General features: G+C 50.2%; 9 protein-coding genes across 9 annotated transcripts; 6 read left to right on the top strand and 3 right to left on the bottom strand.

The window, feature by feature from the left end:
- Positions 1-219: 219 nt before the first annotated feature.
- M437DRAFT_78908 (DNA repair protein rad10) lies at positions 220-1,338 on the top strand (the record flags this gene model as incomplete). The annotated part of the gene is made up of 1 exon (XM_041027070.1): positions 220-1,338. One exon carries the CDS (start codon positions 220-222, stop codon positions 1,336-1,338), a length of 1,119 nt encoding a protein of 372 aa, XP_040875541.1.
- Positions 1,339-1,428: 90 nt separating this feature from the next.
- Positions 1,429-2,289, bottom strand: M437DRAFT_59003 (uncharacterized protein; the record flags this gene model as incomplete). Its single annotated transcript, XM_041023500.1, has 1 exon — positions 1,429-2,289. The coding sequence occupies one exon, from the start codon at positions 2,287-2,289 to the stop codon at positions 1,429-1,431; it is 861 nt and encodes a 286-aa protein (XP_040875540.1).
- Positions 2,290-2,683: 394 nt separating this feature from the next.
- On the top strand, positions 2,684-4,999 carry M437DRAFT_59121 (BOP1NT-domain-containing protein; the record flags this gene model as incomplete). The annotated part of the gene is made up of 1 exon (XM_041023525.1): positions 2,684-4,999. The coding sequence occupies one exon, from the start codon at positions 2,684-2,686 to the stop codon at positions 4,997-4,999; it is 2,316 nt and encodes a 771-aa protein (XP_040875539.1).
- Positions 5,000-5,483: 484 nt separating this feature from the next.
- Positions 5,484-5,833, top strand: M437DRAFT_88485 (Sm-like ribonucleoprotein; the record flags this gene model as incomplete). The annotated part of the gene is made up of 2 exons (XM_041028844.1): positions 5,484-5,508; positions 5,562-5,833. 2 exons carry the CDS (start codon positions 5,484-5,486, stop codon positions 5,831-5,833), a joined length of 297 nt encoding a protein of 98 aa, XP_040875538.1.
- A 1,314-nt stretch (positions 5,834-7,147) lies between these two features.
- M437DRAFT_88484 (uncharacterized protein) lies at positions 7,148-8,618 on the top strand (the record flags this gene model as incomplete). Its single annotated transcript, XM_041028843.1, has 2 exons — positions 7,148-8,142; positions 8,198-8,618. The coding sequence occupies 2 exons, from the start codon at positions 7,148-7,150 to the stop codon at positions 8,616-8,618; spliced, it is 1,416 nt and encodes a 471-aa protein (XP_040875537.1).
- A 1,398-nt stretch (positions 8,619-10,016) lies between these two features.
- M437DRAFT_59114 (uncharacterized protein) lies at positions 10,017-10,993 on the bottom strand (the record flags this gene model as incomplete). Its single annotated transcript, XM_041023523.1, has 2 exons — positions 10,017-10,522; positions 10,576-10,993. 2 exons carry the CDS (start codon positions 10,991-10,993, stop codon positions 10,017-10,019), a joined length of 924 nt encoding a protein of 307 aa, XP_040875536.1.
- A 1,272-nt stretch (positions 10,994-12,265) lies between these two features.
- On the top strand, positions 12,266-14,385 carry M437DRAFT_78902 (putative caffeine resistance protein 5; the record flags this gene model as incomplete). Its single annotated transcript, XM_041027069.1, has 7 exons — positions 12,266-12,840; positions 12,974-13,038; positions 13,088-13,208; positions 13,263-13,570; positions 13,635-13,924; positions 13,986-14,279; positions 14,332-14,385. 7 exons carry the CDS (start codon positions 12,266-12,268, stop codon positions 14,383-14,385), a joined length of 1,707 nt encoding a protein of 568 aa, XP_040875535.1.
- A 1,302-nt stretch (positions 14,386-15,687) lies between these two features.
- M437DRAFT_59053 (uncharacterized protein) lies at positions 15,688-18,304 on the top strand (the record flags this gene model as incomplete). Its single annotated transcript, XM_041023510.1, has 4 exons — positions 15,688-15,947; positions 16,006-16,130; positions 16,185-16,681; positions 16,733-18,304. 4 exons carry the CDS (start codon positions 15,688-15,690, stop codon positions 18,302-18,304), a joined length of 2,454 nt encoding a protein of 817 aa, XP_040875534.1.
- A 1,785-nt stretch (positions 18,305-20,089) lies between these two features.
- On the bottom strand, positions 20,090-22,066 carry M437DRAFT_59020 (uncharacterized protein; the record flags this gene model as incomplete). The annotated part of the gene is made up of 3 exons (XM_041023504.1): positions 20,090-21,810; positions 21,868-21,939; positions 22,024-22,066. The coding sequence occupies 3 exons, from the start codon at positions 22,064-22,066 to the stop codon at positions 20,090-20,092; spliced, it is 1,836 nt and encodes a 611-aa protein (XP_040875533.1).
- Between the last annotated feature and the right edge of the window lie 869 nt (positions 22,067-22,935).

The raw sequence follows: 22,935 nt of genomic DNA, 5'->3' as shown, positions 1-22,935 counted from the left end.
GCTTGTCTCGACGCTTTCCTGTCACTCGAGCGCCCTCAGGTGCATCCCGGCCGCTCGCTCTCTGGGGACCCAAGAATCGCGGCTGATCCGATGCCACGCCTCTTGGCAGTGAACCACCCCTCGTCATAGCCTGTGCCGATCACTTGCATTCAGAAGCTCGCGCCTGAAATTACCATAGCTATTCTATGTTTGTCTGTCCAGCTTCAACAATACACCGCCATGCCCGACGAGTACGGCGACGAGTCCGACTTGTTCGAGATTGTTGATCGCACCACTGCTGCTGCTCCCAATCCTCGTCCGCCTCCACCTGCTCCTGCCTCCGACAATGCACGCAAGGTCGTCCAACCCACTCCTCAAGCGCTACCTGCTCGTAAATCCGCTTCGTCCATTCTCGTCTCTCCACGCCAGAAAGGAAACCCCATCTTGAACAGTATCAAGTCTCTGCCCTGGGAGTATTCAGACATCCCTGCCGACTTCGTTCTTGGTCAGACAACGTGTGCTCTCTTCCTGTCTCTGAAATATCATCGCCTGCATCCTGAATACATTTATGCCCGCATTCGCCAGTTGGGCCAAAAGTACCTTCTTCGCATCGTTCTGGTCATGGTAGACATTGAAAACCACCAAGACCCTTTGAAAGAGTTGTCCAAGACCTCCCTCATCAACAATGTTACCTTGATGCTCACCTGGAGTGCCAACGAGGCTGGCCGCTACCTGGAGCTATTCAAATCATGCGAGAATGCTGCTCCGACTGGCATCAAGGCCCAAAAAGCAGCCACCTTTGCCGACAACCTCGTCGAGTTCATCACTGTTCCTCGCAGCATCAACAAGACTGACGCTGTCGGTATCGTTTCAAACTTTGGAAGCGTGCGCACTTCAGTTAATGCCCGCCCAGAAGACCTAGCCCATATTGCTGGTTGGGGTGACAAGAAAGTCAAGGCTTGGTGTCAATCTGTCCGTGAGCCCTTCCGTGTAACCAAGACCAAGCGTCGCCTGAATCGAGAAGACTCAAGACCCACTCAAAACACCGTCGAACAAGACAGTCGTGTCGCTGCCAGACTTGGTATTGGTACACATTCTTCTGTCAACATCTCTCCTGAGGCCAGCACTTCTGTCGGGACGTCCGACGCAGACAAGAGACCCAACGTCAGACTCGCCGATGATTATGAGCCCGGCGCTGATGAGGAAGAGGCCATGGCAGAAGCTTTTGCACTTCCACCTCAAACATCTGCCGTACCAAAAGCAGCAGCAGCAGTACCTTCGGCCAACAAATTGCAGACCGCTGATGAGAACCTTAGTGAGGGTATGATGGCTGCGCTGGCCAGGTTAAGACAGACATGAAGCATCCCAAGTTCTCTGCATCACCATCATTACGGTCTCGGCTGTCAACGGTCCTGGTCAAGAGGCAAGTCCTGCAAGCCTTGATATTCCTCAGTCAAAATCGAGGAGGTTTACTTGCTTCTTCGCTTGACGCGCCAACATTAGGCACATTGGATTATTGTTATGATCGTGCATATCGTGTCTTCTTCGATCCGGATCAGGACAATCCTCGGTTGGTTCCATTGTGTGCCAACGAGCCTGCCTCTCTTCCAATCTCGTCAAGACCGACATGAAGCTAATACGGCCAGCATCAGAAGTGCCGTAGATTTCGGCTTGTACAACTTTTCTTGCTAGCTTTCTCCACTCTGTGGGTGGCAGTTCAAGTACCAGAGGGTCATTCGAGTCTATGCCGCCGACATTCTCATGTCGCGGCTTGGATGGTTCAGGACTACCGATGTGAAGAGTCTTCATCTGACCTGTGTTTTCGGCACGCGTCGTCTCCGAGGCAATGACCTTGAGTATCCTGTTATATCGCTCAGACATCGAAAGTAGTAGGGTGCCAAGGAGCTGCGCATTTTGTGTAGCCGTGAGGTATTGCGATGGACAGACCTGACAATCAATACACAATTTGCTTGTATGCAACGCATCGCGAAGACAGTGTAGGCTGGAGGGAAAGTCGATAGTATCCATAGAACGTAAGTTGTCTAGCGTTAAATATATGCTGGAAAGGCAGGCGCATGATTGAGCTGGAAGAGACTCTATAGCAGATGCAGTGAGGAGACTGTTGTCGTTGATAGTGTCTAAACTAGGCAAATCCATTTCGGAGAAGTTGATTTGATCGACGAGCGGATCGAATTGAATTGCACTGTCAAAGGTACTAGATCCGGCGCGAGACGTCTGTTGTCTTGCTTCCTGGATAGCAATGGCCGACTGCTCTGAGTCCCCTAGTTTGCGTTTCCTAGGTCTACCCATGGCTTTCTGAGCAGAATATACACAGGTGATGTTGTCGTTCACACATCGCGAACACTCGGGTTGTTCTCCTGGGCATTTAAGTTTGCGGTTCCCTAGACTATTAGTCTCGAGGGTTGCAGTAGATTCTATAGTGAGGCGTACTGCATTCATCACAAGCGATCCTCTTTCGTTCCATAATATTTGTCATTAGGCATCAGGATTGATGGTGATGCTCACAGGAATGGGTCGGATAGAGCAAGTAGAGGGCCGACGGAAGCCAAGCATGAATAGATCAGATAAGAGATAATCTCGAATTCCGCTTTTCGAACTTGGGGAAGGAACTTTTGAACTTTTTCTCCAAAGTCCGAGCGGCTTCAAACAACTTTGGCACATTTTCTTGTCGCAAACAATCAACATGGTTCTTGCCACCCAGAGCCGCAAACGCAAGGCTGCTGCCCGCGAGGAGCCTGTGCTGCCCCCGCGTGAGGAGCTTGCAAATGGCAACCTCGAAGGCATTCTGTCTGAAGGCGACGAGTCCGATGACAGTGAAGAGGTGGATTTCGATGGAGAGGACGAGGAAGACGAGGACGAGGAAGACGAAGAGGAGGATCTAGACAGCGATGAGATTCCTTCTGAAGACGATGAGCAAGACATCCGCGATCAACTACGCAACCTCAAAACCGCCGACACAAAACGATCCAACAATGAAGACGACGAGGATCTCAAGCCCAACTATACCGTCACCACAGATGCAAATGGCAACGAGCGATACGTCTACCGCGAGATTGACCCCGTCTACGACTCGGACGACTCGGATGCTGGTGATGCCAAAAACACAATCGGAAACATTCCTCTCTCTTTCTACGACTCATACCCCCATATCGGTTACGACATCAACGGCAAGAAGATTATGCGTCCTGCCAAGGGCGAAGCTCTGGATGCTCTGCTCGACAGTATTGAGCTTCCTGAAGGCTGGACTGGTTTGACCGATCCCCAGACTGGCAAGCCTCTGGAGCTTAGCAGAGATGAGCTGGAGGTTCTGAGGAAGTTGACAAGAAACGAAGCCCCTGGCGAAGGCTACGACCCATACCCCGACATGGTTGAGTGGTTCACAAGCAAGACCGAGATCATGCCTTTGAGTGCTGCTCCCGAACCCAAGAGAAGATTCGTACCCAGTAAGCACGAGGCCAAGCGTGTCATGAAGATCGTCAGAGCCATCAGAGAAGGAAGAATCAAGCCCTGGAAAGAGCCTAGCGAGGAAGAACAACAGGATGACGACGTGCAGACCTACGATGTCTGGGCAGATGAGACACCCAGAGCCGACCATGCCATGAACATGCCTGCTCCCAAACTACCGCCACCAGGATATGCCGAATCTTACCATCCCCCACCAGAGTATCTTCCTGATGCTAAGGAGAGAAAGGCCTGGGAGCAGGCTGATGAGGAGGACCGCGACAGAGAATACCTGCCCACCGACCACTCCGCTCTTCGCAGAGTTCCTGGTTACGACAAGTTCATCAAGGAAAGATTCGAACGCTGTCTGGATCTGTATCTTGCTCCTCGTGTCCGCAGAAGCAAGCTCAACATCGACCCTGAATCCCTCCTTCCCAAACTTCCTTCGCCCGATGATCTCAGACCCTTCCCAACTGTTTGCGCTACTCTCTACAGAGGCCACCAAGGCCGTGTGCGTTGCGTCTCAGTCAGTCCTACCGGTACTCTGATTGCTAGTGGTGGTGACGATGGAACTGTTAGAGTCTGGGAACTGCTTTCTGGACGTCAACTCTACAGCGTCAAGCTTTCTTCAGACGAGGCTGTCAACGCTGTCAAGTGGAGACCTACTCGTGACACTCTCATCATTGCCGCAGCTTGTGGCGAGACAGTCTACTTCATCACTCCCTTCTCTCTTTGCTCGCCCGAGATTGAGCAAGCCAGCAAGGATGTTATTGACGCAGGATTCGGATATGCCGCTAAACCTGCCACCACCAATGCTGGCGCTGAGAGGAAGATTCCTTCAGCTGTCTGGTCCAGACCAGAGTCGCAGAGACTGCAAGATCAAGGTGTTCTCCTTGCTTGCACTATGCGTTCCACTATCAAGGTCATCAACTGGCACCGTCGTGGTGACTACCTCAGCACAGTTTCACCAGCCGCCACTTCGACTGCTGTAGCCATCCACACCCTTACCAAACACCTCACACAACATCCTTTCCGCCGCTTGAAGGGTATCGCGCAAACTTGTTCGTTCCATCCTACCAAGCCTCTGTTCTTTGTTGCAACAAGACAATCCATCCGTCTCTACGATCTTCAACAGCAGAAGCTTGACAAGGAGCTGAAGCCTGGTGCCCGATGGATCAGTTCCATCGATGTACACCCCGGTGGTGACAACTTGCTGGTTGGTTCTTATGACAGAAGACTGTTGTGGCACGATATGGATCTTGCCGCTACGCCATACAAGACTCTGAGATACCACCAGAAGGCTATCAGAAGTGTGCGCTACCACCCCAACTCTGGCCAATACCCATTGTTCGCAGATGCCAGTGATGACGGTAGCTTGCAAATCTTCCACGGTAAGGTTGTGGGTGACAGCTTGGAGAACGCATTGATTGTGCCTCTGAAGGTGTTGAAGGGACACAAGGTTACGGGAGAACTCGGAGTTCTGGATGTGGAATGGCATCCTCGTGAGCCATGGTTGGTCAGTGCAGGTGCGGATGGAACTATCAGGCTGTGGTGTTAGATGGAGCATTTATTCATGTCACGTGTGTATCAATTGGTCATTGGGAGGAGTTTGGCGTGGAAAAACTGCAGCTTGAATCAATTCCTTCCCAAACAACAGGTTTTTCTGGAAAGTGCTGATTCTATGGTTAGCCTAAGCGATCCAGTATTCAAGCAATATAAATACATGGTCTCCGATATGAAGATTTGAGACAAGCGTGGACAAGCTGCAGGGGAGCTCTTGGACAGGGTGTTGCACTCACCGATGGCATCAGCGCACAGACCATATGACCTTCTATGTTTCGATCTTTGAGCTCCGAAAGCACATTTCAGAAGCTATCTACTCCAAACAAAACACTACCTGACCACCCTCGCTCAGCTCCCCTCTTCGGCGCATCCTTCTGCGACTCATCGCGTACGAGCACTAACGTTCTGTTCTTGCGCGCATCGATTCAGAGAGAAGACTGTAGCCAGGCGCAAACGCGCTTCGGCAACCGGCCACTACAATGTCGCTCAACCAGTACATGAACAGTGAGTTTGCAGGCTTGTTCTTCACCACAAAAAGTGGCTGACCATGTGCGCAGAGAAAATCCTCATCATAACTGTCGATGGACGAACATTGATAGGCACGCTCGTGTCTTGCGACCAAGTTACCAACCTCGTTCTCAAGGACACTGTCGAACGTGTCATCAGACCACAAGATGACCCGGAAGAGAGCTCAGAGCAACCGCATGGACTCTACATGATTCGAGGCGACAATGTGGTCGTCTGTGGCTTGGTAGACGAAGCCATGGATTCAAGCATTGACTGGACGAAGGTCCGAGGAGAGGTCATTGGATCTACCAAACACGTGTGATGGAATCCTCTGCCGGCAAGAGATGACGAAGAACAAGGAACAAAGAGGCCAAGAGGCCATGGAAGAAAAAGGTTGCTATGGCCAACCACAACAAGATCGGATCGGATCCTTTGGGCGCATGGGACGGTCACATCAAGGCCACGTTCGAGGTCACACCGCAATCCTTACTGGAACGAGGCCGACCTGCATCCGCGAAATGATGCACTACAAAGATACCCAAAAGAAGTATTGTGCCACTCGTTGGCATTGGAGAAGATGATGACAAGCCAGCTGTGTATCATGTATGTTACTCTTTGTATCTTACACAGGCAGGCGCCCTAACCTAAACTTCAAGTAAGCTAGTTAGTAGCTTCGAGCTCACATTCACACGCCGACTCTTATCAAATTATATCACTACCTGTTCAGGCGAGCCACAGACCGAGACCGGGAGCCGAGAGCTTACGGCGCTGCTTACGGAGTTGATTCCATAAGAAGTGCAACAAACGCCACCTAGAATAACAAAACATTGATGGGATCAAGCCAGATTCAGCCATCCAAACTGTATCCAATCTCTGACGATGATGCCATGTCGAACAGGTGGAGAAATGGGTACGAGTAGTACCAATAGTGAGGCAAGGACGGGCGGCCTGATGATGATGATGAACATCTCAACCAGAAACCTCAACTTGATATCCACGGAGCATCTATGGTGCCAGAGCGGCTGTGATTCGAGAACATGTTGTTTTATCAAAGCTTAAAACAGATGAACGATGTTTTGTGGTAAGAGGGTAGTCTTAAGTGTGACCTGCCCCGAACTCGTCCGTTGGTTGCCGCATACACAAATCACGGCTCACGGTCCGACTGCCAATTATGGCGATTCCACGAGTCATATAGATGGACAGGAGCTTGCCGGTTCGCACGGTTTCGTCTAGCGCCGCTGCCGTCAGGGCCGGCAGTGATTGCAACCACGCAAGAGAGTTTTGACGCAGAGACGGGGAAGGGTACATTATTAATCCATGTTACTCTTCGCAGAGCTTTTTGCCAGGTCGTTGCTGCTCCGATCGACATGGTGCGGGCCTCAACTTGATCCTACGCCTCCAAACTTACTTGAATCGAGGGGAACCTGAACTGCTTTAAACCCAGTTGGATGCCGTGATATTGCAAGCCGTCAAATGGGCGCACGGGTATGTCACTTTGTTATCGCTAAGGCCTTCTGTCCTCAACATTAAGTACTTTGGATAGCTCCCAAGGTTTGTCCTGCCACAAAATAAATAAAACTCTTGCCACGAGAAGGACCGCCAGAGGGAAACCCCATCTTTTTCCCACAACTTGACCATGACGTCTCGTCAATACGGATCCAACGATGGCGGCGAAGCCTCAAGGAATCGATCCACTGTCTCAAGGAGCAGCGAGACCCCAACCCAGCAGGACGACATTGAGATGAAGAAGGCCCGGAAAAGGGAACAGGACCGCCTCTGCCAACGACGAAAGAGAGAAAAGGACCGCGAGAATCTACGACGACTCGAAGCTCGACTGAATGGATTGCAAAACCCTGATGAACCCAAGGTTGTCCTTGACCTGATTTTACGCCATGAACAGGATCAGGAGAGACTGAACCGTCAAGCGGAACGATTGCGTCAAATCGAATCTCTCATCCGAACTTCTCTAAGCGACATTGGCAACGAAGCAACATCTTCGTCCACCCCAAATGAGAGCGTTGTGGATGCAAAGCCCGATGTCAAAAATGCTACCAGCTTACCAACGGCTCCTATGCCTACGACTATGCCTACGACAGAGGTACCCATGTACACGACTGTGCAGACTGCACCTATGCCGACAGCTACAACAACATCGATGGCTATGCCCATCAACAACCCTGCCTTGCTGGCATCTCAATACCCCATGACAATTCCTCTCAGCATGCCTCCTCAACAAGCACAACCAATCGTGTCATCCTCGCCGCCTGAGCACCAGCAGCAGATCAGCACTATCACAGATGCTATGTCTGCAGTTCCAGGCACGGCGGCGGCCTATACAGACGAAGCATTCGACCAACACATCATCGTCATGGTCATGATACACGGTTGGGACGCTGTCGCGGCTTACATGCAGCTCGATCCGCTGTGGAGTCTCTTACGGCAGATTGATGGAAGTGCCTGCTCACAGTGGAAGAAAGCGGACCGCATGGTGGGCATGCTGTCCTTCCGCCGCATGATGAAAGGTATGGCTATGGGTCCTCAAGCCATGGCCAATATAGAGCCAAAATTCATGCGACCTCGCCCATCTCAGATTCACGTTCCTCACATACCAAACGGCGATTACTTTCCTTGGTAAGATTGATACAAGTTGCTCAAGAAATATGCACTGACAGCTACGTGCAATTAGGCCCGGTGTACGCGAGCGTTTCGTCTTTGAAGGCCACAAGTACGACAACGACACCTTCCTCGCACTCTTCAATTCCAGCACGCGCTTTATGTGGAACTCGGACTTCTCCGCAACATTCTGTCAGAATGACAAGCAGCTGTTCCAGTTCTCAGACGAACTGATCAAGCGCTTCAACAACCTGAGCTGCTGGCGCATTGACGCATCTTTCATCGCCGCATATCCGGAGTTCGCTGGAGACATACCCACCTACAACTCTGTGCCCAAAAAGATTGATGACAAGTCCTTTGACGGGGAATACTACTTCGGCAGCGACAACAGTGATGGCGCCGTCTCACATAATGGCGTTGGTGCTCCCACTGGTCCCGAAGGTCAATGGATCTATGACAATGGAAGATGGTACATTGCAGGAGCTGTAAGATGACCAGATCATGGTTGCGAAATCCAAGCTCGACAATACACCAGCCCAAGCCTGCCATACTAAGATGCCAGCTCAGGCTCTTAACCCCCCTATCTTGGTGCAAATCAACGTACATCAAAGTCTTTCAAGCAGCAACAGAGTTTACCAACACCGTGGAGGATATAGCGGTACAGCAGTCCCAGCCCCCAATAAAACACGCTCGCTTCACAACCATCCATCATCCAAGCAGCTCATGTCGGTCGAACCACTAGCAGTGATCAGCCAACTAGTTCGACCACGATCAACACAAAAAAAGCCAATCAATTTTTTGGACCCTTGCTCACTGCATGCATGCAAAAAGCAGGATGGCGTACCAGGCAATGATAACCTACAGCAGTTGTCATATGCCTAGAGTCCGCTGCCCTGGCGCGCCCTCCTCTTCGGACATCTTCCGTCACTTCTTCACTTTGTTTCGTCAAATACCACTTTTTGAGTTTCTTGGAAAACGGCCGAGCATAGCGGAGACCTTTCTATGTTTTTTTTTTTTCCTCCTCTCCCCTTTCTCATTTCTCCTTGAACAGCAGAGAAGGTTCACCAAAACTGGTCATGCGTTCGTATATGTTCGTAACTTAATGGATGCATTTTGGCCGTCGGTTTGCGAAAGACAGGGCAAAGAGAATCGGACTCTGTCCGACCCAAAACTCAAAGAGCCTATTGTCGGCGGGAGTCCGTTTCTGGAGATTTTCCGACTCTAAGGTTTGCCTGAGGGAAGTGTGAGGGGTATGGGAGGGAACAATACGTTCGAGGGAGGGAAGAGAGGGAAGAAGGAAGCAACATCCAAGAAAAAGCATCCAGAAGAGGAAGAAGGAAGGTGCATTATCTACTGTATATACATAGCGAAATGCTCAACAGACCAAGTGGTCACCCTATTCATATATTAAAATTTCCAAACATCACTACCGACAATAACTCCTCGCCGAAGAACACACCCGGGCACAAGAGAACATCGCTCAGCCTTTGGAACTAAGTCTTCCACCTTCTTTGATTGGAGTAAAAGATGGCTGAACTCAGTAAACTGTGATTTCACGTGGTTAACCACACGAGTCATGATGTCTAAAACGAAAACTATGATAGAATTTTTTCTTTTTTTGGACGGCATTCCTAAAATGTCTTTCGATCCGTTAAGTTGTAACACGCTACGACGTCGTTCACATGCAATCAGATCGATTTTGGATTGTCTATTCGTGGCACTGGGGCTTGCATGCAACATGACTTGTTTTTATAAAAGTGCTCGGTCCGAGACAGAACATCAAAAACTTCAACAGAAAAAGACAGCATTTGCTGATTGGTAGTCTAAAGATTGTGTTAAGATTGCAGTTCTAACACTAGAAATAGCGAATGTTGTGCGTCCACTGCTGCTCTCTACAATCCAACACCAGAATCTTGTCGCTTTCTAATGGCAAGTTCTTCTCCTCTGATGACTTTTACGATGTCTGTTTCGTCCAAAATGCCTATTCTTTCCAACACATTCCACATGTCTTTTCTGTTATCCTCGACATTCGTCCCTAGAGTATCTGCCAATCGGCATCTGCACTCTGCTATCAATGTCTTCTCCCTAGCTTTTCCATCCTCTAGAGGCAATTGTCTGGCTTCAATGTTTCGAACTTCGATTTCTAGAAGTGCGATAGCATTCGGACAATGGCAGAGTAAAGCGTCTAAGAAGCTGGGGCCGTTTTGAAGGATGAGCTCTTGACAGCAGAGTTCGACTTCGAAGCGTAGCATGCCATGGAGAAGTGGTGAGGTCGGTATGAGAAGGCTCGGGCCATCTGCACGCAGTTGTTGTATGCAGAGGTAAAGGGTAAGCAGAAGAATGGCGAGGGATGTGGGAGGCAGTGATCTGATGACCTGTGACTTGTTTTCGTGATTGCCTGTCGTCGAGTGTAAGCCTGATACTTTAGCTGGTATGGTGCATGGAAAATACCAGCGTCATGAAGCCGATAGAGGAGATGCATCCCTGCTTGTTGCAGGTTTATCCATTCAGGCCTCATCCAAGCTGCCTCTTTAGCCTCACGTCTTCGGATATTGTGACAATTTCTCTCTAAACGGAACAACGTGCACAATCGCATGTACAGCTCGTCCAGAGTTTTGAGACCGATACTCGTCCCCGTCTTACATAGGCCAGGATACTTGGCCAAGATGCCCAGCGGGAAGTGTAGGTAAACGGTCTCGGCTGCCAGGCTGTGTTCGTATTGTTGTAAGAGGCCATTGAAGTCGCGGCATACGAGACGTAGTTGATTATGATAAGCTGGCGTGTATTCGATTCGAGCGAAGATGCCGAGTATGAGCTCAGGAGGCAGCGAAAGAATCAAGGACTGCGGTTGTACTAGAATTGAATCCATGAGTGGGCAAGTATTATGTGTGAAGCTAATGAAAGAAAATAATAAGGACGCATGGCCTTATAGAGATGCTGAGAATGTAGAGATGGGTTGTTTCTGCGGTACCTTGATGGTTCATGATGGTGGAGAAGGCCAGCAAGATGCTTCGATTGAACACCTTGATGGTCAGATGGTGCAGATGGAAAGCGCGATCCACGTGCCCTCCCATTCTGGTCCCAGTAAACACCATGCACTAAAGTCTTTATCAGGCAAGAAGTATCCGTTGTTCCATCAGCACATCTTGCCTCGATTGACGTAGAGGAGTCCGAGGTAAGACTGAGCAAGAATCCCGCCATTGTTGTGAAACGAGCCTCACCGAGATCAGAATGGACCGCAAGGATCAGAAGACTGCACCTTCGGATACATCGTCTGTGGTTACAATGAAACCGCTTGGGCTTCAGATGACAGAGTCATATCACCTTGATGGTCGTGTGTCTGAGGAGCTTACGATCGTGAACATTCCACAATTCTCAAAGAACGAAATTGCAGTTGAGATTCTGTTCGCTTCCAACTTCTCCAGAAGTCAGGTTTGTCACATGCCTTTGAGGATGGTCAACCCGCCTGATCTGCTTTGCTTACACAAAAGTCTTGTGCACCTCGAGAATCAATGAATAATGCTTGGAGATGATGCTGACATAAAGATCTCGGATAGGAGTTTAATTTGCGGTGTGACATGCGGCTCTGCGGGATGACGCTCATCGTGACGACAGACTATCCACCGCTAAGTTTGTCACTTATCAAGTTCGTGGACGTGGGGACCGGCAAGACAATTGAGAAAAACAGCTTCAGCTTGTAATTGAAGACGATTTCTAAAGACGAAACTGCGCTGATCTTGATCTTTCTCATGTCAAAAGGCTGATGTTCCACAAGGACCCTGTATGAGCACAGCGTGTGGCTGCGACAAATGTGACAAACTTAGCACGGGGCTGGTTGCATCAAGACCGACCGAAACAACAAAAGAATGGCAGAGCTCAAAATCAACTTCTGATTGTTGGTCGGATATTGCACATCTCCCGATAAGTTTCAGGACTTGTCACCTCACATATTTTGAAGTCGGCAAGTGCAGCAAATGGATCTATGACGCCTTTCTGAGCAGCAGTTTGCAACCACTTTCCTTGGCGAAATGGCACCTTTGTCACTTCTCTAGTTTCGTGTAGATACCTTTGCTGGTAGTATCAAGCAACTTTGACTTGTCTGGCCTCCTCTACAATCCTTATTTGATTGGCCACTAAAACTATGTCGGACCTATTTCGAGATGCTCCCGTCGGACAGATGATCCGATGGCTTTCTAAAGACAGACTTTTACAGTATCCGGAAGAAAAAGATCCATCGATGTATGAGAAGTATCTCAACCGGGAGAAATCAGGGAACATGGCCAGACACGGTCAACCAAACGTACCCGAGGGCGATCAAGATAATCAAGACCGTTCACGACACAACTCACAATCTTCTGAGCCAACCAAGAAAGAAGAGGATACAACGGTCAATTCTGCGAGTGGGAAAGTTGTAGATTCTGAAAAGGGAAAGGATGTAAACCTCATTGACTGGTGGGGACCCAATGATCCAGAATGCCCGACCAATTGGTCTCAGAAAAAGAAGTTTCTGGTGACTTTCGAGTTATGCCTGTTAACCACCAGCATCTACATCGGCTCTTCCATCTACAGCGCTGGCGAACAACAAATTACCCAGATCTTCGGTGTTTCAACAGTTGTTGCAACCATTGGTCTTACGACATTCGTTGCCGGCTACGGTCTTGGGCCGATGATCTGGAGTCCGATGTCAGAAATTCCACAAATTGGCAGAAACCCCATGTACGTACATTCAGGACTGTAGCTGTTGGATCGACAAGTACCTTTTCAAGAGGAGGAGCTTGGGCAGATCTTGGTCCATGGCGCTGTCTAGTTTGACCAATTCGGATATATGCTAACGATATGCTCGCATCAGCTACATCGTTACACTCTTCGCTTTCATCTTCTTGAACTTTGGCGTGATATACGCTACGAACATAGGTATGTTGCTATCAATTTTATCATTCGCATGCATCCTGACCTCTTGAAGGCATGCTTTTTGCTTTTCGATTCCTTACAGGGTTCGTCGGAAGTCCGGTGTTAGCCACAGGCGGAGCCTCCCTCGCCGATATATACGTGCCTAGGAAAAGGGCTTATGCAGTTGCCATCTGGTGAGGATCTGATCGAAAGGAAATATAGAAATGTGACTAATCTTTCACTGACAGGGGCATCTCGGCGATTTGTGGCCCTGTTTTGGGACCTTTGGTCGGTGGATTTGCTGCCCAGCATGAAGACTGGACATGGCCAATCTGGGAACTTGTCTGGCTCTGCGCATTCTGCTGGGTCTTCCTCATGCTGTTTCTGCCAGAAACTTCTGCCAACAATCTGCTGGTCCGTCGAACAAAAAGACTGAGAAAGCTTACCGGTAACCAAAACTTGCGTTGCGAGGCCGAGCTGATGGGCGAAGATATGTCGGTCAAAGATATCGTTATAATGTCTCTTGTGCGGCCGTTTACGCTAAACTTCACAGAAGGTCAGAGAATATGTGTCACACTATGCCCTTTTGCTTCCGACAGCGTGCTGACGACCTGGACCAGGAATCGTGTTCGCTCTCAATTTATATATTGCTCTCATATACGGCCTTTTGTACGTGTGGTTCGAAAGCTTTGTGATTGTCTTTATCGACATTTATGGCTTCAACCTAGGAGAAGAAGGTCTTGCATACCTGGGTATCCTGATCGGAGCATTCGCTATCCTGCCTCCATTCTTTCTGTATCTGTATAAGGTTCTTGAGCCCCAATTTGACGACAACGGAGACTTGAAGCCTGAGAAACGTTTGCCCCCAGCTTGCGTGGGCGCTTTCATGATTCCTGTCTGTTTGTTCTGGGTATGCTCCACTCCTAGCGTCTGAATTCGTCATTCGCTCGCTGACATATCTGTTTGAACAGTTTGGCTGGAGTGCAAGGGCCGATATCCACTGGATCATGCCTATCATCGGTTCGGCCTTCTTCTCCATGGGGTCCGTTCTCTTGTTCAACAGTGTACTCAACTACTTGCCCGATGCATATCCTGAATACGCGGCTTCGGTATTGGCCGGCAATGATTTCATGAGGTCCGCCTTCGGCGCCGGGTTCCCGTTGTTTGCCCGTGCAATGTACGACGACCTAGGGGTGGATTGGGCGTCATCGACGCTTGGTTTCCTTGCTATTGCATTCATACCGATTCCCTTCGCCCTTTACTTTGTAAGTCTTCTCATAGAGAACCAACTTCGCAGCTTTGCTGATACCTACCTAGTTTGGAGAGACACTACGCAAGAAGTACAGTAAACATGCTAGAAAGGACATATAGTGTGACGACGACAGCTTGGACTCCGGGAGGTTTATGAGATTTTTACCTTCCTGTCAACTCAACAGGTAAACAACTCAGATTCGAGACCTCCTTGCCTCGACCGAACGGAAACGCTGCAACAATTTCGCGCAGATGCAGACAGTTGAGGCTCTGAGCAGGATTTCCGGCTCATCTAGAACATGCAGTGCATTTCAGGCACACATCGGTGTCCCTATTCTTGCGAAAGTCAATCGAGTGGCTGCCCAGATATTCAGCACCTTCTGCATAGACTTGTATATCTTTGAACAGAAACCTTCAAAAGAACCATATTTGTCGTTTCTGGTTGTAGTCCCAAGTACTGTACGACACGAGTCGAAGCGTCAATTAAGGAAGAAGTAGGCGCCCTAGGGCGCGTGAATTTGTCGCATGTAATTATCTCAATCGAAGCCACAATCCTGTGTGAGTCACATGAGCTACTTTCGTTTCAATGTACTGCATAATGATTCGCTTACCAATTTGAATTCACTTACCTTGAAGAAAGCGCTGAAAGCAGGAGAAGTCTTGCTCAAATGATAGTACAACGGCGGATATTGCGGATAGGCTGGCCCGGACCTCCCGAGACAGTTGCCGTGTCTGCGGAGCGGCTGTGCAGACGCATCTGTGCATCATGCTCGCACCTTTGCGAGGAGGGAATGAAACCAGTTCACATGCTCGAAGTTCCGGTTTCCGGCTCACTCGCGAGAGATACCCGACTCGGTATAGAACGGAACGATGCTCAGGTCGGAACTCCACATTCGTATGCGCTCGTGCCCGTTTCCGATCTAGAATGCCCTGGAAAGACAGTCTCAAGTGATAGAGCTAGCCCGCGACTCCGCGGTTTCCTCCCCGTCGGTGGCCCGATGACACCGGGGGTGGCTTGAGTTCATAGGACATCAGGCCGCGTGGTTCATGTGTCGTTGTGAAGTCAAGGAGTTCTCGAAGGGTCGTACTCGGAACACGCATAAGCCGCTGGACCGACGATCGGGATAGAATGACATTTTGGCGAATGAGAATGGCGGTCTAACAAGCGTAACTTTGCGCCATCCCTGAAATGAACCAAGTAGACGCGGAGGACTGCTTGGCAGACGGTTTGATACCGCGCAGAAGAAGTTCGTGGAGTCTCCACAACGTGGGGCGGTGGATCATGGGGGAGGAGAATCGAAGGCTGATTAACCAAAAGTGCATTGGTGGCCGCTGAGTAGATTAAATACAAAGGTAAGCAGCTCCCCCGCGACCTCCCGCGCGAGCGCTTTTCCTATCTCTTGACCATCGACCCCATCGACCATGTCGGACTCATCTGTCAATGGCGACCACTTGGCTGCGGCCAGACCCTCGAGCTCTCCCAACTCGAAGAGAAAGGCCAGCGACGCCGGCCTGCCTGCTACTGGCACCAGGATTCACAAGAGTGTCAAGAGACGTGCCTCAAAGGCCTGTCAATCGTGCAGAGCTCGCAAAGTACGCTGCAATGTCGTCGAGCAGAGTCCTTGCACCAATTGCAGACTCGACGAGGTTGAATGTATAGTCTCGGAGAGCAAGCGCAAGAAGTCCGTGCCATGTAACGACTGTATTCTCAGATAGACCATGCTAACTCGTTGTGTAAAGGAAGTGGACAAAGGCAGACGAAGAAGGAAACGCAACAGGAGGCTGCTCTCCTCCTGTTCCTGCCCCGATACAACATACCAATCTGAACTTCCATGACTCACCAGGGCATTTACCCCATTCGCTTTGTTCGTACCTTCTCACATTGCAATTTCTGTACCCTAGCTAATTTCCATATCCAGACCAGGATCTCGACCCTCAATCCTTCGATCCTGCTCGCCGCCAAAGTCTAGCAAGATCCATCTCGATACCCCATGATCCAACAGACAACATCTCCCTATCAGGAGTCGACCCCAATGCTCTCTTTGGCTTACAGTCTCATACCCCCCCACCTCCTCACCACACACTCCCGGCCTTCATCAGGTCCCTTCCCTCTACTTTTGGTCCAGAGGATCTGGCGTATTTGGGCAAGAAGGGTGCCCTTACATTACCACCACCCGCCTTGCGCTCTGCTCTTCTACGATGCTTCGTAGAGAACATCCATCCGTATATGCCGCTACTGGACATTCACGAGCTCATCAACACTGTAGACAACAATGATTCTAGCTCGGCTATAAGTCTTCTATTATTCCAGGCCATCATGTTTGCAGGCGTGGCTTCGGTCGATATGGCGTATCTTCACACTGCTGGCTACACTAACAGAAGAGCCGCCAGACGCGACTTTTTCCAGAAGACTAGAGTGAGTATTTAACAATCATCGTCCACGCATTTAATACTAATCCAAATACAGCTTCTATATGACTTTGACTATGAAGCTGACAGAATCTCTTTGATTCAATCTTTGCTTCTCATGACTTTCTGGTACGAAACCCCGGACGATCAGAAGGACAGCCATCACTGGATGGGTATTGCTGTATCTCTCTCACACACCATTGGTCTCCACCGCAATCCGGAACGTTCCAACATGAGCCCTCAACAAAAACGTCTTTGGAAGCGCATCTGGTGGGCAACTTACATGCGCGATCGTCTCATTGCTTTGGGAATGCGCCGTCCAACAAGGATAAAGAACGAGGATTTCGACGTACCCATGTTGGCGATAGACGACTTTGAGTTCGCCGTTCTGTCTAACCCATCATCCTGCATTCCGCCCAGCTGCAAACTCATGCAGGACACATCTATGCAAAGGGACGTGGCCATCATGTGTATCGAGAAGGCCAAATTGTGCATCTGCATCAGCCATGTTTTGTCTACGCAGTACTCGGTCTTGCACAACAATCATGGTGTTCAGAGTCAAGAAGGAACTACGCGTACTACCATGATGCTGGTAGCACGTAAAGATGATCCGGAAAAGTGCTCTGTCAAGGCATGCGATGAAGAACTTAAACAGTGGAAAGCAGCTCTCGCGCCCGAAGCAAAATACAAGCCCTCATCATTGTTCGACCTTACAGCTGGCAAGGGAGTGACCGCACTCCATCGCTCACTTTTGCACATGATTTACCTGGCTACTCTCTCAGCTCTGCACAGACCTCAAGTGCTCCCATCAACGGCCGCGCCATCTCGAAAGATGGCTTCCGAAGTATTGGATACCTCTAGAAGGACCGTTCGTTTTGCAGCCAACAGACTCACTGCGATAGCTCAGAATTTGAACGAGCTCGATCTCATCCGCTGCTTACCTACCTCGGGTATCACCGTTCTGTTGCCGGCTATCATTATTCATCTCCTCGACATCAAAGCACCAGATGAGACGACTCGCCGTGCCAGCTTGCAGGGTTTCTGCCAATGCATGCAGATTCTGAACAAGCTGCGCGACATCTACGCTGCAGCAGACTATTCGACCGCTTTCTTGGAAGCAGCAATTCGCAAAGCAGAAATCACACTTCCTTCCAAGATGGGCCCACCACCACGACCATCGCATGTTGCTAACATGTCCACCGTAATGAAAACGGCACGAACAGGACATGTCAATGCCAGCCGTCTTACACCACCACCAGAGCTTGCTGCCAGCATGAACAACGACCAACAATCGCAATCTCACCAGCTGCAGGCCGATCAACAGGAGCAGCAAGTCTCAGAGAACGACTTGGCTCAACATTTAAACAACTTCCTCGCTTCTACGCCTCCAGGTTCCGAGCACACGACCGACAGCCAGATTGACGAGACCACAGCAGCGGCCTTCAACATTCCCGCCCTGGATGCTGATTTCGATACTCTGATCAACTTGGACGCGGCTGGAGAGTCATTCACTTTCGATGATGGCACTTTCCCTGCTATGCCTGCTTTCGACTCGATCGACGGTGGGTTCGAGGATATGGACTGGATGAAGCACATGAACACTAATGATGAAATTTCTTTTGGCATTTAAGCGGGCATGGGATCATAGACGGATATACGGTACGGCTTTATCATTTGGGTTTGGTTCGGATGTCATTTTGTTTGCTTTGCAAGCCTTGTACAGCTTGTTTCTTTTTATGATGTTAATACCTTCCTTTCTAGACTGTAATTACAAAAGTTCAGGTCCGTACTCAGACTTTAAGCTTGCTGTGCTTCTGCTCAACCTTATGCCTCGTGCTTTCCTTTGTTTTGACATGCACACCCCACGCCTCACCGAAACCCCTGATCCCAAAACATACAGAGGGACATGCACGGAACTCTTGTGAAGAGAAGTTCTCACCAAAGCCTAATTTGTCTCGATTCACGGCTCAAGAGGATTTGACCCACAGAGAGAGTTCCCTGTTTCTTTTGTCACAAATCAACAACGAAACCCTGCAAGCGCTTCTAAACAATACGTTCACTGAAAGATGTCTTTCCGGCCAGCTGGGCTTGGAACCCTGGCACAAGATCCAGGTCTGTTTACGCACGGCTTTATTGTCATGATCCCCCTCGAGATGTAGGGTGAAAATTCAGCTCTAGAAATGCACAGTGGTGTCAAGAACCGAGCATGTCCAGGGCGAGTGCAGGAATGACGGTGCTTCTCCGGAAACAGTCTGTTCCGGTACGATATTGTGCATTTTCATAACTCCATGTCATCTGATCGTTCCACAAGGGACAACATGCACAGGTCCGATCGCACATAGCTTAACCTCCAAACTTCCCCTTGTCATGCAGGGCAAAAATGCATAATGATTACAAGAGGACAAGAATGTCAAGGGAGAGGATGGAGAATGACAGGCTCTCTCTGGAAATCGTCGGTTATCAGAAAAGAGCAGAGAGGGAGAGTGAGAGGTCAATATGAGAAGCCCATATCAAGGATTCTCCCAATGCTGGAAGCTATCAGCATGTAGCCGTAAAAAGTCACAATATGATCCAGAATGAGATGATATCCAGTGAAACCTTCTAGCAGAGAGACATGTCAATTTCAAATAAAAGTTAAGAACAGAGAAGGTCAAAGGAGTTTGGAAGAGAAGAAAAAGGGATACGCAACAGTACAGAGTTGGTAAAAAGTAATAAAAAGGGTAATAAGTAAAAGAGCAAAAGGGGTATTTGTTCCAGAGTTTCATCAAAAGCCGCCGATAGTAGTAGTAGCAGACCCAAACGTGTTGTTGTTCTCTTCTCCACCGACTAACATTTCAAAAGCAATCAGCAGCCAGTTTTATACCAAACGCGTTCTTCTTCGTAGTGGTGTCTTTGGTATAATGAACCCATATCATGAGGGGACAGAAAAGGAAATAGTAAAAGAGCAAGAATGGAAAGGTATAAAGCGGGGTGAAGAACAGAAGACGAGACCGAAAGAACGCCTGGGCAGAGTGGGTAGTGAGTAGATTCGTGAGGCGAGTAAACAAACAAGGGGGTAGTGGGTAAAGGTGCAAGGACGGACAAATGCAGTGATGCATCGAGGGGAATCCATGAGTAATAAGAACCACAGCAAAACAGTCAAGGAAAAGGGTGTGAAAGCGATGCACCGAGGCGGACAATTTCTGAGGACGGCGTGCGTTGCTCAACAAGTATCGATTTTACCGATAACCTGTAATCATTGTGATCGAAGAAGTAACTCTTTTGTGATTCTCATCATTGCGATGAAAGCTTCCACACGGTGGTAAGAAAAGTCTTTTACCAACCTGCTGCAAGCAGATTGAAGTTCGGCTGTCGGCACAAGTTTGGTCGGTCTATGAAGCATGAGCTCATGCTCCTCAGTCAAGCTTCCAAAATTCTATTGGTAGCGTTGCCAGTCTTGGGGAGTCATGCCAGTAGCAGGATTTGTGGTGGGAGGTGCCCATCCATGCATCTGCTGGGGTGGCGCGGGTGTCGCCTGCTGTTGCTGTTGCATGGCAAAATGCTGCGGGCTCGGACTAGCTTGATACATGTTACGGTTCATACCAGCAAAGGCGCCGGCTGCGCCCATGGGATGGTTCATAGAGGGATAGCCACCCATGGCAGCCATTTGAGGGGGATGCATGGAAGCTTGTTGAGTAGGCTGCTGAAACTGAGCCATTGTGTGCGCTTGGGACAGTGGAGAAGGTTGGGGCTGCGATGGCGGCCACATTTGACCTTGCTGGTAGCCGTATGAGGGAGTTTGCTGGCGCATAGAAGCCATAGCCATGGCGGGGGAAGTCTGGTGCATCTGCGATGAAGGAAGCTGCTGGTGCATGGAGCGAACGGGCGACTGCATGGGGTTCTGTTGGTTGGGCTGATGGAATTGAGAAGGCATCATGTGAGCAGTTGCTTGTTGGTGACCCATCATGGAAGGCTGCGAGAGAGATGGCAGGCGACTTTGGGGCGACTGCAGATTGTGAGGAGCGACGGTTCCCATGTCTGTAGTGTCGGGCATATGCGGCTGAGGAGGAGGAGTTGGAGGCTCGTGAGGACGTTTCCAATAATCTTCGTAGTACTGGCTGCGCACAACACGCTGTTGAGTCAGAGACTTGTTAAACTCAGCCGCCTGGTTTGCCTGATTGAAGACATCCTGAGGATTACTGGGCTGAGTGCGATCTTGGTAGGCAGGTCCGGTGAGCTCTTGTCTAGGACGAGCGATGCCACGGAAGTCAGCAACCCGGGGATCATCAAGTGGCATGTTAATCATGCTAAGAGGAGCGAGCGTAACAGGGTGGATGCCTGCCGGGACAGCGGGTTGGTCAAGGCCCGGGCCGTTGGTGTAGATTATGTCCGTGTGAGGCATAGCAGTCAGAACAGTGGTGTTAGTGCTGGCTTCGGCGGCCGCTGCTTCCCTCTGCTTGGCGGCACCGGGTCGTTTCTCTCCAGCTGCATCTTCTTCTGTGAAACCCTGACTTCTTGCCTTGGACTCCCAATAATCATCACGAACTCGTCTGCCGTTTGTGATGACGCGACTTCCAAACTGGCGGAACATTGACCTCGCTGTTACGATGGCTATTTGCCTCGAACGATAAGAGTATGGCAAAATCTCCTGGTGGATAAGGTTGTCCTTCTCGGGTTGGTTCGCGATGATCTTAAACAGCGATCGGTTCTTGTTGAAAAGCAGGTACGAGTCGCGGTACCCTAGAGCGCGTGCGCACTCGGTGGCGAGCATGAACAGCTTTTCGCCTCTGTTGGGCACGGTGAAGGTTCTGATGCGATACTCGCGACCTTCGAGCGGATAGCCATTGCTTGACACCTTCTTTTCGCCAGCTTCGTCAATTTCACGTGGGATGTATTCATCGCCCTCGGCGCCGAGTTGATCCGTGGTGTGGTCTCGGACAGTAGGCAGGGCCTTGACGACTGTTGTCTTTTGGCCGGAGGCTGGTGTTTGTCGCTGTGGTGAAGCCTGCGAAGGCGAGGACTGGTTTCCGCCTTGCTTGATTTGAGGAGTCTGTACGGCCAGCGGCGACGATAGTTGAACAGGATGGGATGCCATTTGCGGGCTGTCGGCAGTCTTCTGCTTGGGCGGGCGACCGCGCTTTCTTGGTTTGAAGTCGTCTGACACGTCAGCATATTGACGCGCAAAGTTGATAGAAACGTTGGCAGCGGACGTACCGGTGTCGGCGGGTTCGGCCGGGGAACGGCTGCGCTTCAAGCCTCGATTGTTATATGCCGAGTTGTCGAGGGCTACGCGACTGGGTCAGTAGGGGAGGTCGGGTAGAGAGAATGGTATAGCGCTCGAGCGCAGGTGGGGTGGATGCGGCGACGTACTTGAGTTGAGCGCAGCAGGGTTGATTGTGCCATGACCGTCCATGGTACGGTAGCATAACCCAGGTTGCGGGTAGGTGTGCTAGGAGTTTGCGGACTGGCGCAGGAGCGGTGAATGCAAACTTGGCCGTGTTACTCGATGTGCAGAATTACAGACTCATTGGCGGCGCGAAACAGGTCGGCGGAGTCGCTTGAGCCCAGGGATTCCAGATAAGCTTGGCTGTCGGAACCTGCGTGTCGGGAGGCGGCCCAAGATCTAGCAATGGTTGGATGCTGGCAAGCAAGGGCGCGACGCGTCTGTGAGTGTGTTGGTGCTAGCGGAGGGAGGGTGATGCGATGAGGTCGGCTTGGTCGAGCGCATCGATCTCAGTCTGAAGACTTGGCTCGGGCTTTTGTTCGGCTACAGAAAAGCGTTGCAGTCAGCGACCAAGACGTTCAGCGAAGCACAGGAAAGCGACGCGAGACAGGACGCTGCTTCATCAATGCCGCGTCGCCACTCTCGCCAGTGCAGCCAATAAGACAGCGTTAAACTCACTTTTTTCGATTCGCCTTGGAATGTATGTCAGCTCGAGGCTCGAGGCAAGGGATGGCGACCGAGGCAGAAGTACCTGGGTAGGCAAGCTTAACTTAGAAGGACCAAGAAAGACGAAACACTGGGACGGACGCGGCCACGCGTAGCACAGAAACTTGTCCAGAGAGCAGTCCCCAGAGCGGCGGGAAAAGAGATCAAACAGAGTCTTAAGGATCAGATGCGCCCGTCATGAAGCGACAAAGTCGTGTCGAACGGCGATCTTGCTGCCTCTTTACGCTTATGCCCGACCAACCAGCTCTTGCCGCCAGCTTGCCACACGTCACCTGCTCCTTCTCTACCTGCACCAACTTTTCAGCCAGAGCCCTCCCAGCCCCGAGAATATG

Source organism: Aureobasidium melanogenum (genome assembly GCF_000721775.1).
Source record: "Aureobasidium melanogenum CBS 110374 unplaced genomic scaffold scaffold_31, whole genome shotgun sequence".
NCBI lineage: Eukaryota > Fungi > Ascomycota > Dothideomycetes > Dothideales > Saccotheciaceae > Aureobasidium > Aureobasidium melanogenum.
This window is presented reverse-complemented; position numbering and strand designations above follow the sequence as displayed.